This window comes from Anopheles funestus, chromosome 2RL (genome assembly GCF_943734845.2).
Source record: "Anopheles funestus chromosome 2RL, idAnoFuneDA-416_04, whole genome shotgun sequence".
In the NCBI taxonomy this organism is placed as follows: Eukaryota; Metazoa; Arthropoda; class Insecta; order Diptera; family Culicidae; genus Anopheles; species Anopheles funestus.
Window position 1 is genome coordinate 17,715,023 of NC_064598.1, and position 17,622 is coordinate 17,732,644.

Sequence of the window (17,622 nt, forward strand, 5' to 3'; positions counted from 1 at the left end):
TTTGTTTGTTCAAATTCTTTTGTAGTCCGAAAGTCGAATTGTCCAACCCGTTTGATGAAAGCACCTCTATCTGTCAAACAAGACCACCTGTCAAAGGAAGCGATCCAACATGGCTGATACAAAACTTTGTGGTACATCGTGGTAGTTCGCCGTCGTGCGGCATTTTTTCCTCATTTTTATAGTGTAAACTAGCGAAAAGTGAACTAAAACGTGATTCTGAGCGTACACAAAGTGGAACGCGATACGCGAAAGCGTTGGGCCACGATAGGTAGTGTGCTTGCGTCGCGTTAGAGAGTGCAGATTTTCGCATCACCCATCAAGGAATGCGCGACTTGATGCATCATCGCTGTCGGCATCGATTACAACGTTGCATTTTCCAGCTCCAGGTATCGTTTTGCAGCGGTCCTTGAACCCTGTGCATCAGCTGGTCCCGTACGCGAGCACCGCGGGCTGGTGAGCATTTCAAAACAGCGGAAAATAGTGCAGCCGTACTTGGTTTGTGTTTTTGCGTTGTGTCATCAGAGGAACGGAAGGGACGTTCCAAGAGGAAGCGAGAGAAGAAGCGGAACTGTTTTCTTCTTCGTAGTGAAACCGATCGAAAGAAAACCACCTGAGTAGCAGAATTGGTTGAATCAAAACTGCTGAAGTAGGAATCAAACCACCCCCGGTAAAAGCCATGGCTGATTTCATCGATTCAGAAGCAGAGGAGAGTGAGGTAAGCAGTGCGCAAGGGCGCGCACGACTATGTGTGTGTGTGAGAGTGAGCGTGTGAAGGATGGGTACCATCCCTGAACTTCACTTCCCAGTCGTGGAACCATAATTTATTTGTTAACCTTCACGTTTGTTAAAGATATGGTATGATATATCAAGAAAGTATATGACCTACATACATCCTTACATCTGTACTTACAGGAGGAGGAGGAGTTGGAACCACATGAGCGCAAAAAGCTAAGGAAAAATAAGGCCGTTTCAGACAGCGAGGATGAAGAAGAAGGTGAGCACTGTTCAGATCGGCGTACACAAGGGAATTAATCTATGGCACTGTTCGCAATGACAGGTGTATTCTATTTTCTTCCGTACGAGATCCTAGACCACATGATGAGGAAATTTGTTGATCACTTTTTCGGTGCTATTGAAATTTCAAGACTCCCAAGTCTTCTATGCTTCTATGCTGAGCAATTCTATGCCCAATGGCTAATACTCTTAGAGTGTTATTAGTAAGGAGACACCCCTCCTTGTTGGGTTGTACAAAAGCAAATGGAAGACTTTGATAATTATGTTATAACAACGATTGAACCAAGATTCTGTGCGACCTTGAACACATCATTCGATATGGTATCCATCTTTCGGATGCTCAGAACTACTGCCAACCAATTACTGTTATAAACACATTCTGCTTGAAAATTTATGGGTTGGTAAAATGCTCTAAATAGCCCAGATATTCTGTTTACTGGAGGAAGTTTCTTAAGTGCAATGAATAGTACGTCAATACAGTACGTCTTAATTCTCGTCCACTCTGCTAATAGTTTGAATGCAAATCTTCAACAAGAAAATGCATTTCTCATGACTGCTGGACTGTCACGAGAGTTTAAATACCGACCGATACTGGTTGTTAGTTTATTACACCCTGCTTAGAGTTCCGGAACCTAGAGAGGTGGCACATCTGGTTCGTACCAGTTAATTCCAGTTCCAGAAAGTGGGCCCAATGTTCACCGTTTACTTTTATTTATATCCATGTACCACAATGTCGCAGCAGGTTCTGATGCATGGCTGTTAATGCGAGGCGGAAAGTACAAGCAGGTTTGCTCATATTTGCATACGGTGGCGTGCTGTTTTGCACGTACAAAACCCTAAAGAAATCCTGTCTAGACCGGCGCTCGGGAAAACCGGGACACTTGTATGCACGTGAACAGGTTGTACCGGTTGAATGAATTGTCTTTGCTAGAATCGGAAATACGCAGAAGAATTTAAATTAGCATTACACTTTTTAGCGATGAAATAGTACGAAATGTTGCATAAGCCGCATTACGCCTCTTGTTTTGACGATATGTGAACGACGCATCTGTAATTACGTTTCCCCTTTTTTGTATCGACATCCGTTTCACAGATGATGAAGATCGATTGCGTGAGGAGCTGAAGGATCTGATCGATGATAACCCGATCGAAGAGGAAAGCGATAACGATGATTCGGACGATGGATCCGAAGGTGGCCATCACAAGCGCAAGAAGAGTGACGATGAGCTAGACGATCGACTGGAGGACGACGATTATGAGCTGATCGAAGAGAATCTTGGTGTTAAGGTGGAAAGGGTTAGTTGAAGACTGCCAAAAGTTGGAGCTTTTGTTCGTTGTAATGAATCGTGTTTTGAAACGCTAGATTGAAAATGTCTTATTATCAATTTCGATTTAATAGAAACGTTTTAAGCGGTTGAAAAAGTTCACCAACGATGATGGCAGCGATGGCGAATCTGGCGATGAGGGCATGATACGGGAAACGATCGAAAATCGGTTGTTCGATGCGGCATCCGAAGATGATGAAGAGCGGACATCGGACCATGAGGGCGGTCAGCGCGATTCGATGGCAAACGTGCGCGAACATTACGACGAGGAAGAGGACGAAGAATCGGATGCGGACGATTTCATCGTGGATGACGATGGTGTACCGATCAGCGATAAGCGCAAGAAGCGAAGGCATATCTTTACCGATGCTTCGCTCCAGGAAGGACAGGACATCTTCGGTGTGGATTTCGATTACGACGAGTTTGAGAAGTATGACGACGAATACGAGGAGGGTTCGGAAGCGGAGGATGAGTATGAAGAGGAGCAGCTAGAGCAGGTGGATCGGCCCAGCGGTGAACGGGGCAAAAAGACAAAACCGACCGCCCGCAAACGAATGTTGAAAAAATCCATCTATGAAATTTATGAACCGAGCGAACTGAAGCGTGGTCATTTTACGGATAATGACAATGCGATACGTAAGCTGGATGTCCCGGAGCGAATGCAGCTGCGCGACGTACCGGTAACGGCAGTGCCCGAAGGTTCGAACGAGCTAGACGAGGAAGCGGAGTGGATCTATCAGCAAGCGTTCTGTAAGCCGCATGTTTCCGACCAGGGTACGGTAACGCGCAAACCTCCGTCGAATGTGCCGAAAATCAAACATACGCTCGATTTTATGCGCAACCAGCATCTGGAGGTACCGTTCATCGCATTCTACCGAAAGGAGTACGTGCAGCCCGATCTGAACATTAACGATTTGTGGAAGATCTACAAGTACGACTCGATGTGGTGTCAGCTGCTGGGACGCAAATCTTCTCTGCAGCGGCTGTACGAAAATATGCGCACCTATCAGCTGGACAAGCTGATGGAAAATCCGGATGCACCGATACCGGAGGATATGCGTGTGATCCGGGATGAGGATTTGTCACGGTTGCGTTCGGTACAGTCGCACGAAGAGCTGAAAGATGTGCATCTACATTTTCTGCTGTACTATGCGCACGACATCGTACCGATGAGGACGCGGTTACGGGAAAAGTCACGTCAACAGAATCCACTGGTAGCGAAAAAAGCGTCTGCTAATAGAAAGAAAAATACAGAGGATGGAGAAGCGGAAGAGAATGATGCTGAAGTTGAAGAGAATGGGGAAGAGGATAAAGAGCAGGAGGAAGAATATGAGGAAAAGCATAAAGGAGTGGAACAAGGGGTAACAGCTGGCGGCCGGGACGGTAAAGTCGATCAGACTGGAAAGGAACGCGTACGGTTGAACATTGATATTGGGCCGTATGAGATATGCCGGAAGCGTGGTCTCACCGGATTGACGAAGCGTTTTGGTTTGACGCCGGAACAGTTTGCGGAAAACGTACGCGACAGCTACCAGCGACACGAAGTCGAGCAAGAAACGAAGGAACCGCTTGAGGTTGCCAAAGAGTACATGGGCACCACGTTCGAGTCACCGGAGGAGGTGTTGCAGGGCGGCGTTTTTATGGTGGCGCGCCAGCTCGCACGTGAACCACTGTTTCGGAAGTGCATCCGGGAGCTGTACTTTGAGCGTGCCAAGCTGAATGTTCGCCCCACGAAGAAGGGTATGAAGGAGATCGATGAGACGCATCCGTGCTACACGATGAAGTATTTGAAAGAGAAACCGGTGCGCGATCTGACTGGCGATCAGTACCTCAAGCTGTACATCGCCAAGGAAGACAAGCTGCTGACGATGGAGTTTGTGGACCGAATCGAGGGCAACACGTCGGGCGATTTTCTCGAGGAACTAAAGGCACTCTACCACCGCGACGAGTTTGCAAAGAACGTGCAGGAGTGGAACAAGGTGCGGGCGGAATGTGTCGTGCTGGCAGTGAACCGAATGGTTATACCGGATTTAAAGCGCGAGCTGCACAACACGCTGTTGACCGAAGCGAAGGACGCGGTGTTGCGCGTGTGCTGTCGGAAACTTTACAACTGGATCAAGGTGGCACCGTATCGGCCACCGGTGCCCGATTTTGACGATTACGAGTGGGAAACAACACGGGGCGTACGTGTGATGGGTGTCGCATACGTGCCCGATTACACGCAGTCCGCATTCGGTGCGATCATCGCACCGGACGGTGAGGTAACGGACTATCTGCGCATACCACATCTGTTGAAAAAGAAGAACGCGTATCGCGAGTCGGAGAAACAATGCAAGGAGACGGATATGCGCACGATTACGAATTTCATTCGCAGCAAAAAGCCGCACGTGATCGTGATCGGTGGCGAATCAAAGGATGCAATGATGGTGCAGCAGGATTTCGTCGAATGCTTGAAACGGTTGCAGGAGGAAGAACAATTTCCCCAGATAGCAGTCGAAATCGTGGACAACGAACTGGCAAAGGTGTACGCTAATTCGATCAAGGGTACGAGTGATTTTAAGGAGTATCCACCATTGCTCCGGCAGGCCATATCGATTGCACGCCGAGTCCAAGACCCGCTGGTAGAGTTTTCCCAGCTGTGCAACTCGGACGAGGAAATACTTTGTCTGCGCTACCATACGCTGCAGGACCAGCTTACAAAAGAGGAACTGTTGGAAAACATTCAGCTAGAGTTTATCAATCGCACCAACGAGGTGGGCGTGGATGTGAATCTGGCAGTGCAGAATCCACTGACGGCGAACTTGGTACAGTTTATCTGTGGATTGGGTCCGCGCAAAGGTCAAACCATGCTAAAATTATTAAAGCAAACCAACTCACGGCTAGAGAACCGAACACAGCTCGTTACGACGTGTCACATGGGTCCGAAGGTGTTTATCAACTGTTCCGGATTTATAAAGATCGATACAAACTCACTTGGTGACAGCACGGAAACGTACGTGGAAGTACTGGACGGATCACGCGTGCATCCGGAAACATACGAGTGGGCACGTAAGATGGCGGTCGATGCACTGGAGTACGATGACGAGGAAGCTAATCCGGCCGGTGCACTGGAAGAAATCCTAGAAGCACCCGAACGTTTGAAAGATCTCGATCTGGACGCGTTTGCTATCGAGCTCGATCGGCAGGGCTTCGGCAACAAGAGCATCACGCTGTACGACATCCGGGCGGAGTTGAACTCGCGCTACAAAGACCTCCGGACTCCGTTCCGCTCGGTGACGTCGGAGGAACTGTTCGATTACCTCACGAAGGAAACACCGGAATCACTGTACGTCGGCAAGATGATGCTGGCAACGGTGACCGGCTTTACCTACCGAAAACCGCAAGGCGAACAACTCGACCAAGCGAATCCGGTGCGCAACGATGAGACTGGCTTCTGGCAGTGTCCGTTCTGTATGAAAACCGAATTTCCCGAGCTGTCCGAGGTGTGGAATCACTTCGATGCGGGTGAGTGTCCGGGCCAGGCGACGGGCGTACGGGTACGCTTCGATAATGGGCTGAATGGATTCATCCACATCAAGAATCTGTCGGACAAGCACGTAAAGAACCCGGAGGAGCGTGTACAGATCGGGCAGACGGTGCACGTGCGCGTAACGAAGATCGACATTGAGCGGTTTTCACTGGAATGTTCCTCGAAAAGCTCGGATCTGTGCGATCGCAAGCAGGAGTGGCGGCCGCGGAAAGATACGTGCTACGATCAGGAAGCGGAAGAGTCGGACTCGAGGAAAGAAGCCGACTCGAAGAAGCAACAGGCACGGCAGCAGTACGTGAAGCGCGTGATTGTGCATCCGTCCTTTCACAACATCTCATATGCGGAGGCGTTGAAGCTGTTGGAAGGTTACGATCAGGGCGATGTGATTGTGCGACCGTCGAGCAAGGGTTCCGACCATCTGACAGCAACATGGAAAGTAACGGACGATATCTACCAGCACATCGATGTGCGCGAGGAGGGCAAAGAGAACGTGTTCAGTCTCGGATCCACGTTGTGGATCGGTAATGATGAGTTTGAAGATTTGGACGAAATCATCGCCCGCCACATTACGCCGATGGCAATCTATGTGCGTGATTTGCTCAACTACAAATACTACCGGGACACGGACGGTGGTTCGAAGGAAAAGGCGGAAGAAATCATCAAGGCGGAAAAGCAAAAAAATCCCAACAAAATCCACTATATCGTTTCGGTGTCGAAGACGTACCCGGGACGGTTTCTGCTGTCCTATTTGCCGCGCAACAAATTCCGACACGAGTACGTGACGGTTACACCCGATGGGTACCGGTTTCGGCATCAAACGTTCGATTCGGTCAACTCGTTGCTCAAGTGGTTTAAGGAGCACTTCCGCGATCCGATACCGGTCGATACGCCCAAGAGTACGCCCAAGGTTGGAGGCATGTCGTCCCGCACACCGTACGGCAGCACGCCCAAGTTTAGCGATATTAATAGTGAGTTTCATTTGTTGGGCTTTGGAATACGGAGTGAATTTATCGAATATGTTTCCTTTTTTTCTTCTCTACCAACAGGTGAAACAATTGAGTCGGTTGCGAAAAATATGCCTTCGCATATGCTGAATTCCTTATCGGCCGCGGCACACCGCACGCCCCATTATTCCTTCACGCCACTCGAGTATGGCTCGAGCAATTTTGTGACTACGGTAAGATTGTGGAACGATTTTCAACTTACCAATCATCTATTATTGTTGATCACAACAATTCGTAAAGGCCATACGAGAGGATTAGATATTAGATACTTATTCTGTTTTCACCTTCCAACAGCCCTACACACCGAGCGGACAGACACCGTACATGACGCCCTACCAGCAAACGCCCCACTTCTCCCAAACGCCCCGTTACGGTACCTCAACACCGTCCCAGTACTCCAACAAATCCTCCTACACCGGTATTCCGACCGGGCATCCGCCACCCTCCGCCAGTCACCACGGGTACAAATCGTCATCCTCCGCACGTGGTATGAGCGGTACTAGCAGTGCGGCCAGCAGTAGCAGCAGCGGCCTTATGATGATGCAGCAACCCTCACCGTACTCTAACAGCAGTGACCATCACTACCGCTCACAGTCGTCGTCACAGCAGCAGATGCACCATTCGCGCAACAGCGAGTATGACAGCTGGTCGAAGGCAACCGATTCCTGGAGCAACCGTGGCGGTAGCAGTATGGTGAAAGGCCACCACGGTTCATCGGATCGAAGGTAATTTCAAAGAAAAACATTTCTTAAAGAGGGATTTTTTTCCATGGCACTAAACATTTGTCGTTTTTGTACAGTTCTAGCGGATCGTATCATCATCATCATCATGGCAGCGGTGGAGGCGGTGGCAGGTCAAGTGATTCCGTAACCTCGTCCAACTCGCACGACCATCGCATGACACCTAGATCATCCTCCAAATATTCGGCCAGCCGATCACCGATGCCGCCACCTTCACAACCACCGCCCCAGTCAGCGCCATCCCAACCGGCCCAGACGGCATCATCGGCCTCGGCGTCATTGACACTCGGCGATGCGACGCCACTGTGGGATGAATAAGCTACCCAAGAAGCTGTGGCCCGCACGACTGTACTTGCTCGTCATCTTCCATTACGGCGGGGAGCTGTGGAAAAAAAACCCGCTCCCGGTGAAACAATCATCAATCGCATTCAACACAAATCACGCGTCGTGTATAGAGTGATACAAAGGGAACTATAGGCAGGAAACGTTGTCCATCGACCGGTGTACGAACGGCTGATAAAAGCGTACTTCAACTTTATCCTACTTTTTTATTGTAATAAATTGTGGAGCGGTCCAACTGTTGCATGTTGGACTTTGGATTCAACAAAGGTTTGCCACATTCACGATTCCGGAAGAAGCCAACTACGCAGAGATCATCAAGGACAACAACCATCACATCCTCCACAGTCGATCAACTTTCGATTGCGGTCGATCAACTTTCGATTGCGTCTTAATCGTGTCCGAGTTAAGGAGAAAAAAAACGTTTAAATTTTGTCAATCCGCAGCACGAGCGTGTTTAGGGTGTGGAAGACGTTAGGTTAGGGCAAATTTTTGGTAACTATAACGCTCATAACTGCAAACGCTTTATCACGTGTTAACTGCATGTTTTCCTATGTTATCCAGACGAATCAACTGATGAATGGTAATCATTTATGTTACGCGATGAAGATGATGATGATAATGGGCAAACAAACATGAGTGCGATTTTCTTGTAGTATTAGGCTTAATAATTCAAACCCCTTTTGCTAGCGTTAAGGTCCTTAATAAAAATTATAGACATTTTTTTAATAGGTACACCTATAATTGCTTACACGTGCAGACATTCCTTTCATATGGAGTTTAGTACATTGAACACGTTTTAGTACAAACCACACAGGCAAACACGTTTCGGTTCCGTCCTTTCTACCTTTCTTCTGCTGCTGTGGGTGCCACATTTATGTGCCAGCGGGTGCGATGGGAAGGGGGTTTTGTGACTCGATGCGCGATTCGTTCAATTGACATTGGAGCTCGGAGCCGATCATGCGGTCGACGCGTGCTCCAATGCGCGAACGGTGAAACGACCGTAAAAAAAACACGCGAACCGTCTCGATGGAACGCAGGTTGTGGGTGGTTGACGGATGGGGAGAGTAGAAGTACGGTGTGGGGGCCATCCACCCGGTTTCGTAAAACCGGAATGGTTTGGCGGTGGCAGTTTTGGTGTTTAATGATGAGACCCAGATCCGCTGGCAAAACCGCTTCGAACCGGATCGGCAAGGAAAAAAGGCGGCACCGAGATTACTCGATCCGGTTCACAGGATGGATGCGATTAATCGGTAAACTGTCGTTTTTATGTGTTTTGTTTCGTGTTTGTTTTTTTGTTTTATCTTCATTGTGTTCTTCTGCTTCTTCTTGAGCTGATAACTTCCTTTCCAACGCCATCGAAAAGAACATTACTGTGCGGTGAGGTTAAACTCTACGAAGGATTGTTCCGTTTTTTTTTATTTCTGATGTATAATTTTCATTTTCATCTCGTTTTTGTTTTTTTATTTTTGCCAGCGATACAGAGCTGGTTTAAAAATTTTCCATTTCTGCATTTTTATGGTTGGCCAATTTTGTGCATGCGCTTATGAAAAAGAGCACGAACGCAAATGGAAAGAAAAGAGCCGTTCCACATCTCCGGTTGGTCCGGTGATTTGCAGTCTTTTGGACTTTGGTATTAAGTTGCATTTCTTTCTCTTCTCTGGTTTATCTTTTGCTCAAAATGTACAAACGAAACATAGTGTAGCTTATGTAAGAAACTTTCATTTATGAAATGATCACGCCGACAATAAGAGTATTCTAATGCACCATAAAATACGTTAATGTTGTTGGAGGAAGGGTAATCGGGTAGTTGTGTGGAATGGCTAAAGGTTCTTACCGTTGCGATGGCAGGTTTGTTGGAATTTCCTTTGAAAATATCCCAACGATTTGCCATTCCGCTTGGTTGCATACTTGATTATGCATTCCGAAGGTTGGCAAGGCTATTGCGCCACAAGTTACACAGATTTGATTTACTTTGAATAAGTGCTCAGTAACTTAAACTATTTAAAACTCTTTTCGAAGCTATTTGGAGTGAAATCTGGTCACAAAAGAATCACACCTTTAGTTGGATAAATGTAGCGGAAACGATCCAAAACAAAAGACTTTAACATGCAAGACAACGAACGTTTCAAGGACGTATTGTTGTTGAAAGAAATGAATACAACTCTACTGCCCAAGTCTACCAAATGGACAACAATTTTAAAGAAGGTGTATTAAGAAGGTGACCAGAAGAAGAGAAGAAAAAGAAACGGGAATCCTGCATATGATGAGCCTGGATGAGGGATGTGCGTAAGCGCTTACTTAAAAACATGGGAAATTCCAGTCGAAATTCTGGCACTGCCGTTGCGTGGCATATTCCGTTCTATGGCATGTTCTTCACAATTTTATGGAGAGATTGAATATACTTTGATAACTTCCATTAAGGGGCAACAAGTCTTTGCAGGAGTATAACAATACTCCCAAATGATGACGAAAAGAAGACACAACTATAAAAGTTTAGTTCAATAATACTAATGAAGATAAAAGAGTTTGAAATATATAATATCGTCAGACGATCTTCACAGCATTGGACTTTGATCTCCAGGGCAATATCACCTTCGCGAATCATGCTGTACCCATTGCATACTTTCAAGCGCGATCAATATGACTGATACTGAAATATTATTGATCCTTAGAAGTATTAGGACCTGATCTGTACTCTGGGGTAAAACGATCTAGTGCTATGATTATCCTCTTTCTACGTTCTCTAGATCACCATTTCTGTAATTTAATAGACGATCTTGTTGAATTCAGTATCATGATCACGCACACTTCTTTATAGGATTTCCCCAAAAAAAAAGATTTAGAATAGTAACGTTTCAGATCCCAACAGATTACAGGGAGAGGACCTTTAGGCTCGATGTGGTCCCTCTTGTTTGTTGCACGGGAGATGTTGATGAATTCATCGTTAAAACTCGTTCGTACGTTAACAGCGATTCGTTAGTAATAAAGTAGGGACAGGCAGGCAGGCAAGCAAGCAAGTGGCAGTGTTCCCCGAGATGGGAACCAGTTATTTTTTTTATTCATACTTTTACAGATACAGTCCAGAGGAGAAAAACACCTGTATAGGGGTGCGGATAGTGGGGCTGGGTGGCCCGATGACGTCTTGTATACGCTCAACCCCCGCAACGACCTCACTCATCCATCCGGAGAAACCGAGTCTCTTCTCGGGCTAGCGCATCGGAACGGAGTTCTCTAGATCGCGCGTATAAAAGCGGGCGCGAGAGCGCTCGATCCCGTCAGTCTCCTTCAGTACGGAACCGTCAGCAGTATTCGTTTCGGTTTACATGATTTGATTCAACTCAAAAGTTTAGAAAAAATAAATTGGTGTCAATGTTAATTGTTAAATCAGACTCAACGCTCAAGTTTCTGCCATCCGTCAGGTAAATATTAAGCCAGAATGTGTGATCCGATCATTTGATGTTAGATCTTGCAAAAGGGTTACAGGGAAACCGGCTTAGGGTAAAGGTGTGCTGTGTTCCTATAGAGGATGGCTAGGATCTCTTAATGATCACGTCTGTAGACGTCATCAGAAGATCTTCAGTGTATGCTACTAGTGATCTACAGCAACTCTGATCCTTTTCCTCAATAGACTTTCGATTGGTCCTTTCTCTCCTGTGTGCCTGTGTGTATGTGTGTTTGTGTGTGTTTTTTTCAATTGAGAGGAATTTGTTTGCAAGATGTAAAATTTCAGGGATGACTCGTAAACCGGTTTCAAATCGCACACGCTCTCAACGCGTGACTACGTGGAGCTGAACAGGTATCGCTTTCCGGTTTCGACTCCACTCCCATCGACAAGCCGCAAACTGTATTAGTGATAGGGAAGTTTTATCTTTTTGGATGAAACTGAACGATCTCCTTACCATATCAATGCAAGATCTAACGAAAATGTCTGTGTCCCAATATCGCGTGGTTCTCGGACCTTTTCAAAAAAAAATCACCCCTTTTCTTATCAATCTCTTCATTTTGTTCTGCTCTCGTTGTGTAGGCTTATCAACAACTTGAACAACCGCAAAGGTAGCCGTACGGGAAATTCCGGCAACCATCTCGAGTTCCAGGTGCTCACCCAGATTCAATACGTACCCTGAGAGCGGTAACTTTACAAAACCGAGCACACTAGAATGCAGGATCGTTCGAGCACAATGGCCAGACAGAACCAACAGTCGGCTTACGCCAAAGCCCCGGGTGGTGGAAACACTAACACTAAGAAGAGCACCGGCTACACCAATTCTACCTCGCAGACGAAACCCGCCAACGACAAAAATGCCGGTAATGGTAGCTGGGGACCACACTTCAAAAATCGGGATCATTTCGTCAGCATGCATTTCTCGTGAATGGTGGGCGTGGGGATTAAGAGTCACATTGGACTCGTGCCCCGGAACGGTATGACCCTCCCGAGATCTTAGTGTTTAGTGTTGGCTTTTTTTTGCTGTTTTTGCGAAAGTATGGAGATAATTTGGTTAATAAAACCGCTTTAAATTATTCGTAGCTTGAATAAGACTGTGCATAATCGGCGCGTTATGGTTTTTGTTTCATTGCTAGCTGATGACCAACTGGAGATGAATTTGTTAAAGCCTCATACCGCACGGATAGGTTACTTAGTTTCCATAAGGTAAAGTTTCTCTTTCGAAGATTTTGTGCTCTGTCCTGGGAGCAATCAGATGCATATAAACTGCATCTGTGGGTTAATCGATGCATATATTGCACAAGGCAAAGAAATCCGTACGAGACAGCGCACGCTGATTTCACATGTTGTACCTATTGCATCATCTTTTATTTCCAAAGGAAGCTTTCATAAACAGCTCCCCCGTAGAGGACCGGTTATGGTAAGAGGATCGAAGGAAAAGTGTTTTCTTTCTAGAATGGAACAGAGATGAGTGATGTTTTTTTTATGTTTCACGCATTAGATGACCTCGGGCGTGTTTGCTGAGAGTTGTTTTGCGTTCGTTATCATATCCTCTTTGCATCGATCTTCATCTTTGAAGCCTTATAAAGCAGATGGTTGGAAAGTCACAATCTGAAGTAGATAAATTTGAATTATAATTACCATAAATTCTGCTGTTAAGGTGTTGTTCTTAAGAAAAGCCAGCATCCGGTGCAGAACATTCGTTGGAGGAGCGATCAATGGTGAACTTTATCAGATTTTGTTGGTTCCAATAGGTTTATCACGTTATGAGAATGATGCCCGACAACCCTTCCGGTTGAGATGTACAAAGCAAGCGTAGTAGGGTTGCCGGCATGATCGTTCATAAGATTTCAAACGAGATCATTAGTTTAGATCTCTAAATTACTGATCCCGGTGCATTGCTAGCGTTTCCCATTACGATAAAGAAAGATCTTTCCATTGCTACGAGGAAAACTTCCGAATGAAATTTGGTATCCGTCCTGTGGTCTGGGCCGAAGAAGATCGGTACTGGTACTACAAAATCTTGGGGTCACCCCGTTAGAATTCTACCGTATTGAATCGTACTTTGAAATTTGTATACCCACATTTAGTAAACACTTACTATGGAAGAATCACAATAAGATTTCATAGCATAACTTTTAATACACCCCACTGCAGATCGATGTGTTGTTATTACTGTGAGCGTTTTGACTTCGTTACACCGTCACTAAACGCTTAGCAATTGTCGCGTTTGCGAAAGCGATTCAGAAAATTTTTGCGAAACTCCATATAAAAAAAATTGCGAAATGTCGCTATACGTGTATTTTTAGCAAAAAATCGCTATTTGAAGCCCGACTTGACGCCACGCCTTAGCTTTTTTTGAGTAATTTTGCAAAATTTTATAAATTGATTTATTTTAATGCCAATCGGTTGAAATAAGTTTCTTTTCACTCAAATAATGCTTTAAATTAAAAAAAGAATAAAAAATAATAAAAAAAATCTATTAATTCTAAAATCTCCTATCTCCTCGGAAAATCGCGTTCGCAAACGCGACAATTGCTAAGCATGTAGTGACGGGGTTACTCGCGACTGTCAAAATTGTGAGTGTCAGCGCACGGTGAGCAAAGTGGGCAGTGAACCGACCTGCCCTTTCCTACACCAATGTGTCATAGCGAACGAAGTAAACTAAACAACGTTTTTATCGCGAATACCAGTCGAACCAAAAAGGCGCACCATTTGTTTCCCGTCCGGCGCGTAATGTAAATAAGGGAAAGTCTGTGACAGTGTATCCGAAACACGATGGTATTTTACTTCATCAGCAATGTCGTTCAGCCACCGGTGACACTGTTCATGGGTTTGGATAAGTACGAAAGTAAGCCTCCCACATGCCGGGTCAGCGCTTTTGCTTGACTGACTGCTCTTGTCGAACCGAGTTTCACCATCGTATTGTCACCATCTTTCTATTACACAGATGAAGATCTTATAAGATGGGGCTGGCCGGAAGATGTGTGGTTCCACGTCCACAAGGTGTCCTCCGCCCACGTGTACCTTCGGCTCGAGCCAGGTCAAACGCTGGACGACATCCCATCGGCCGTGCTGGAGGACGCCTGTCAGCTGGTCAAGGCTAACAGCATCAATGGCAACAAGATGAACAACGTCGACATTGTCTACACGATGTGGGACAATCTCAAGAAAACGGCCGCCATGGAAGTTGGCCAAGTGGCGTTCCATCGGGATAAGGAGGTGCGCATGTTTCGGGTCGAGAAGCGCAGCAACGAAATAGTGAACCGTTTGAACAAGACAAAACGTGAAGAATCGATCGATTTTCGGGCGGAGCGTGAAAAGCGGGACGCACTGGAACGTGCCGACAAGAAGCGAATGGCACGGGAGCAACGGGAGCATGAGAAGGAGGAAGAAAAGCGACGCCAGGAGGAAGCAGAACTGCGGAGCTACAATTCGCTGATGAAGCCGGAAAACATGACCTCCAACTATGACGCTGGTAATGATTCGGATGAATTTATGTAGGGTGTGAGGGAAAGGAGAGAGAGAGAGACAATGAAACTGTTGTACCGGCGTGGCGGAAGGATTACGAATAAATTATTAATTGTTTTATTTCAGTGTATAGTCACGCCTTTCGTCGTACACATTCGAAAAGGAAACAACAAAAAACTAGATGTTTGGATAGAATCCGTCAGTTTGGTTCAAATTACGCAGGAATGATGCTGGATCGTTTGGTGAGAAATTAGCTACAAATGCACGTTAACGGCGGCAAGAGCTTCACGAATCCACTGTGGGACGCTACCATCCGGAAAGCGTACAGCCATATACAATTTCACAAACTCTGGAAATCGATCCTCCCGGATGGCGTCCCGCATGTCACTCATCAGTCTCAGCTGGAAGGCCACATTGTGCACGCTCACGATGCTACATGCCACCGGTTCGACGGTGACGATATGATGCAGATAGGCCCGAGTGTACGTGCGACACGTGGAACATTCACATTCGTCCTCAATCGGACGCATATCCTTTGCAAAGGTGCGCTGCTTCAAGTTGATCTGCCCGGCACGTGTCAGGGCACATCCAAAGCGTGCCGTTCGCGTTGGAAAAACACAATCAAACATGTCCACACCGAGCGCCACGCACACTACCAGATCGGCCGCAAATCCTACCCCCATCAGGTAGCGTGGTTTATCTTCCGGCAGCAGATCCGTGCACAGATGAACCGTGCGCCAAAACTCGTCCTTACTTTCTCCTCCACTAAGTCCCCCGACAGCAAATCCTCTTGTATTACGCTTGGTCAGTTCGGCCGCACACACACGTCTCAAGTCCGGCTGTAATCCACCCTGTACGATGGGGAAAATGCTCTGATCATCATCCCGGCCATGCGCGGCAATGCTTCGATCCAGCCAGCGGATCGTTCGGTGCATTGCTTCCTCCACGCGTGGTCCCGTTGTCGTCGTTTTTACCACATCGTCCAGCTGCATCATAATGTCCGCCCCGATGGCATTCTGTATTTCCATGCTGCGTTCCGGCGTTAGCATACATTCGCTGCCATCGTACGGACTCTGGAACCGTACGCCCTGTTCAGTGATTTCCGCCAGCTGCAACAATGAAACCATCTGAAATCCACCCGAGTCTGTCAACAGTGCCCGGGGCCAGCCCATGAAACGATGCAAACCTCCCGCCTTCTCCAACACGTTCGTACCGGGACGCATTCCAAGGTGGTACGTATTGCCGAGCATAATGCGACAATCCAGCGCCAGCAGCTGCTCCGGTAAAACACCCTTTAGTGTTCCCTGTGTGCCTACCGGCATGAACACTGGCGTGTCGACATCCGCGTGTCGTACGCTCATTACGCCAACGCGCGCCTTTGTCACGCTGCACTTTGCAGTCACGCGGTACTGCAACGGTGGAATGTGGTTCGAATCCTCGGAAACTGCATCTCCGTCCGGAAGGATGGTTGATTCCATCTTGGTGAATGTTGCTTGCCGGACGAAAGCGTTGCCTGCGTGCACGTGCAAACGCGAAGTCAAAAGAAGTTTGATTACTCGTGATGTAAACATCCAATCGAGCCGGCGCGCGCGTTTCTTCTACTTCTTTTTTTTCTTACGCGCCGGACAGCCAGCTGCTGGATGGAGAGTTCACAAGATCACGACGAAACAGAAAAAAAATACTCTATTGAAGAAAAATAGAAACTAACAGCTGAATATACTCTTTTTTGCCTGCAGACAAAGATTTTTTAAATTAATTTCTTTCTTTAATTCTTTCATAAGTAGAGTTTTTTCACTGGGCTGTGACATTTGACCATCTGACAGCATCAAGATACATACAACAATTGTGATGGACGAATATTTTGAAAAATTTGCTCAAAAAAATGAGACAATTACAAGCGAGAGGAAACCAAATTGTTCAAAATGAACGTATCAATATAAAAAATACAAAATCATCCAAAACGACGGCGATGCTCAAGGAGAAATTAAATTAACATTATCAATCACATTTTATATGCAAAGGCAACAAAGCCCCATCTCTGCTCTATATACGTTATGCACGTTAAATGATGCTGCTGTCACCAAACGGTTATGTTTATGTTTTTGAAAATATATTTTTTGGTCAAAAAAATAAAAACTTCTTCCCATCACCTGTCGCTATCATTCCACGGTAAACAGTCTTTCGCATATAATCATTTCAATTGTTGATAGCGTCACCAGTTGAATGGATGCGTTCAAGTTAGTTGCGGCTCTCGGCAGATTTGTACTTCCGGAGTGGACCACGTCATGAGCAATTCCGCCCTTCCCCGTTACCATGAGTCATACGACGGCTGAAAATGTAAACAATCAACCGCGTGCGTTTGTCGCAGTCTCCCGTACCATCCGTACCAAAAAGAGCAGGGGAATTAAAAAAATGACGTAAGCAATCACGCCATCTTTTCTCGCTTCTGATTGGTCGAAGGTGCGGTGTGATGCTCTCGCTATGCTCCCATCCTGTTTTCCACGAGAGCCGTTAACAGCTGCTAGAGCAGCACGGCAACGAACGATAGTTTTCATTCGAAGAAAAGAGACAGCAGTATAGTGCGAGCGTAAGCGCACACGTGTGTTTTTTTCAATGTTAACGTATTCTCTATCCTTTGTAGCACGCACTTACGATAAAAGAAACGCCACAAACATGACAAAAATGACTGAAAATGATTACGTAGACTGTTTCCAGTTAGTGCATCGATGAGCTATTGGCTTTTCCATACAAAATC

General features: G+C 46.4%; 4 protein-coding genes across 5 annotated transcripts; 3 read left to right on the forward strand and 1 right to left on the reverse strand.

The window, feature by feature from the left end:
- Positions 1-90: 90 nt before the first annotated feature.
- LOC125766464 (transcription elongation factor SPT6) lies at positions 91-8,686 on the forward strand. 2 transcript variants are annotated; one of them, XM_049432462.1, is made up of 8 exons: positions 91-268; positions 381-715; positions 913-994; positions 2,108-2,310; positions 2,414-6,836; positions 6,915-7,045; positions 7,167-7,597; positions 7,672-8,686. In XM_049432462.1, exons 2-8 carry the CDS (start codon positions 677-679, stop codon positions 7,928-7,930), a joined length of 5,568 nt encoding a protein of 1,855 aa, XP_049288419.1. In that variant the 5' UTR covers positions 91-268; positions 381-676; the 3' UTR covers positions 7,931-8,686. The 2 variants fall into 2 exon arrangements, with proteins under 2 accessions (XP_049288419.1, XP_049288416.1); XM_049432459.1 differs by having other exon boundaries at positions 91-715.
- Positions 8,687-11,214: 2,528 nt separating this feature from the next.
- On the forward strand, positions 11,215-12,500 carry LOC125766520 (uncharacterized). The gene is made up of 2 exons (XM_049432549.1): positions 11,215-11,373; positions 11,979-12,500. The coding sequence occupies exons 1-2, from the start codon at positions 11,324-11,326 to the stop codon at positions 12,076-12,078; spliced, it is 150 nt and encodes a 49-aa protein (XP_049288506.1). The 5' UTR covers positions 11,215-11,323; the 3' UTR covers positions 12,079-12,500.
- Positions 12,501-14,008: 1,508 nt separating this feature from the next.
- LOC125766507 (coiled-coil domain-containing protein 25) lies at positions 14,009-14,992 on the forward strand. Its single transcript, XM_049432534.1, has 2 exons — positions 14,009-14,247; positions 14,347-14,992. The coding sequence occupies exons 1-2, from the start codon at positions 14,175-14,177 to the stop codon at positions 14,898-14,900; spliced, it is 627 nt and encodes a 208-aa protein (XP_049288491.1). The 5' UTR covers positions 14,009-14,174; the 3' UTR covers positions 14,901-14,992.
- Positions 14,993-15,105: 113 nt separating this feature from the next.
- On the reverse strand, positions 15,106-16,575 carry LOC125766488 (queuine tRNA-ribosyltransferase catalytic subunit). The gene has a single exon (XM_049432508.1). It carries the CDS (start codon positions 16,436-16,438, stop codon positions 15,122-15,124), a length of 1,317 nt encoding a protein of 438 aa, XP_049288465.1. The 5' UTR covers positions 16,439-16,575; the 3' UTR covers positions 15,106-15,121.
- Between the last annotated feature and the right edge of the window lie 1,047 nt (positions 16,576-17,622).

Excerpts from the sequence above, each read along its gene's own strand:
- LOC125766507 (XM_049432534.1), top strand. The coding sequence starts at position 14,175 with ATGGTATTTTACTTCATCAGCAATGTCGTTCAGCCACCGGTGACACTG. Across the intron at positions 14,248-14,346 it reads GGGTTTGGATAAGTACGAAA|ATGAAGATCTTATAAGATGG; the intron begins GTAAGCCTCCCA and ends TCTATTACACAG.
- LOC125766488 (XM_049432508.1), bottom strand. The coding sequence starts at position 16,438 with ATGTTTACATCACGAGTAATCAAACTTCTTTTGACTTCGCGTTTGCAC.
- LOC125766464 (XM_049432459.1), top strand. The coding sequence starts at position 677 with ATGGCTGATTTCATCGATTCAGAAGCAGAGGAGAGTGAG. Across the intron at positions 716-912 it reads CAGAAGCAGAGGAGAGTGAG|GAGGAGGAGGAGTTGGAACC; the intron begins GTAAGCAGTGCG and ends CTGTACTTACAG. Across the intron at positions 6,837-6,914 it reads CAAGTTTAGCGATATTAATA|GTGAAACAATTGAGTCGGTT; the intron begins GTGAGTTTCATT and ends CTCTACCAACAG.
- LOC125766520 (XM_049432549.1), top strand. The coding sequence starts at position 11,324 with ATGTTAATTGTTAAATCAGACTCAACGCTCAAGTTTCTGCCATCCGTC. Across the intron at positions 11,374-11,978 it reads AAGTTTCTGCCATCCGTCAG|GCTTATCAACAACTTGAACA; the intron begins GTAAATATTAAG and ends CTCGTTGTGTAG.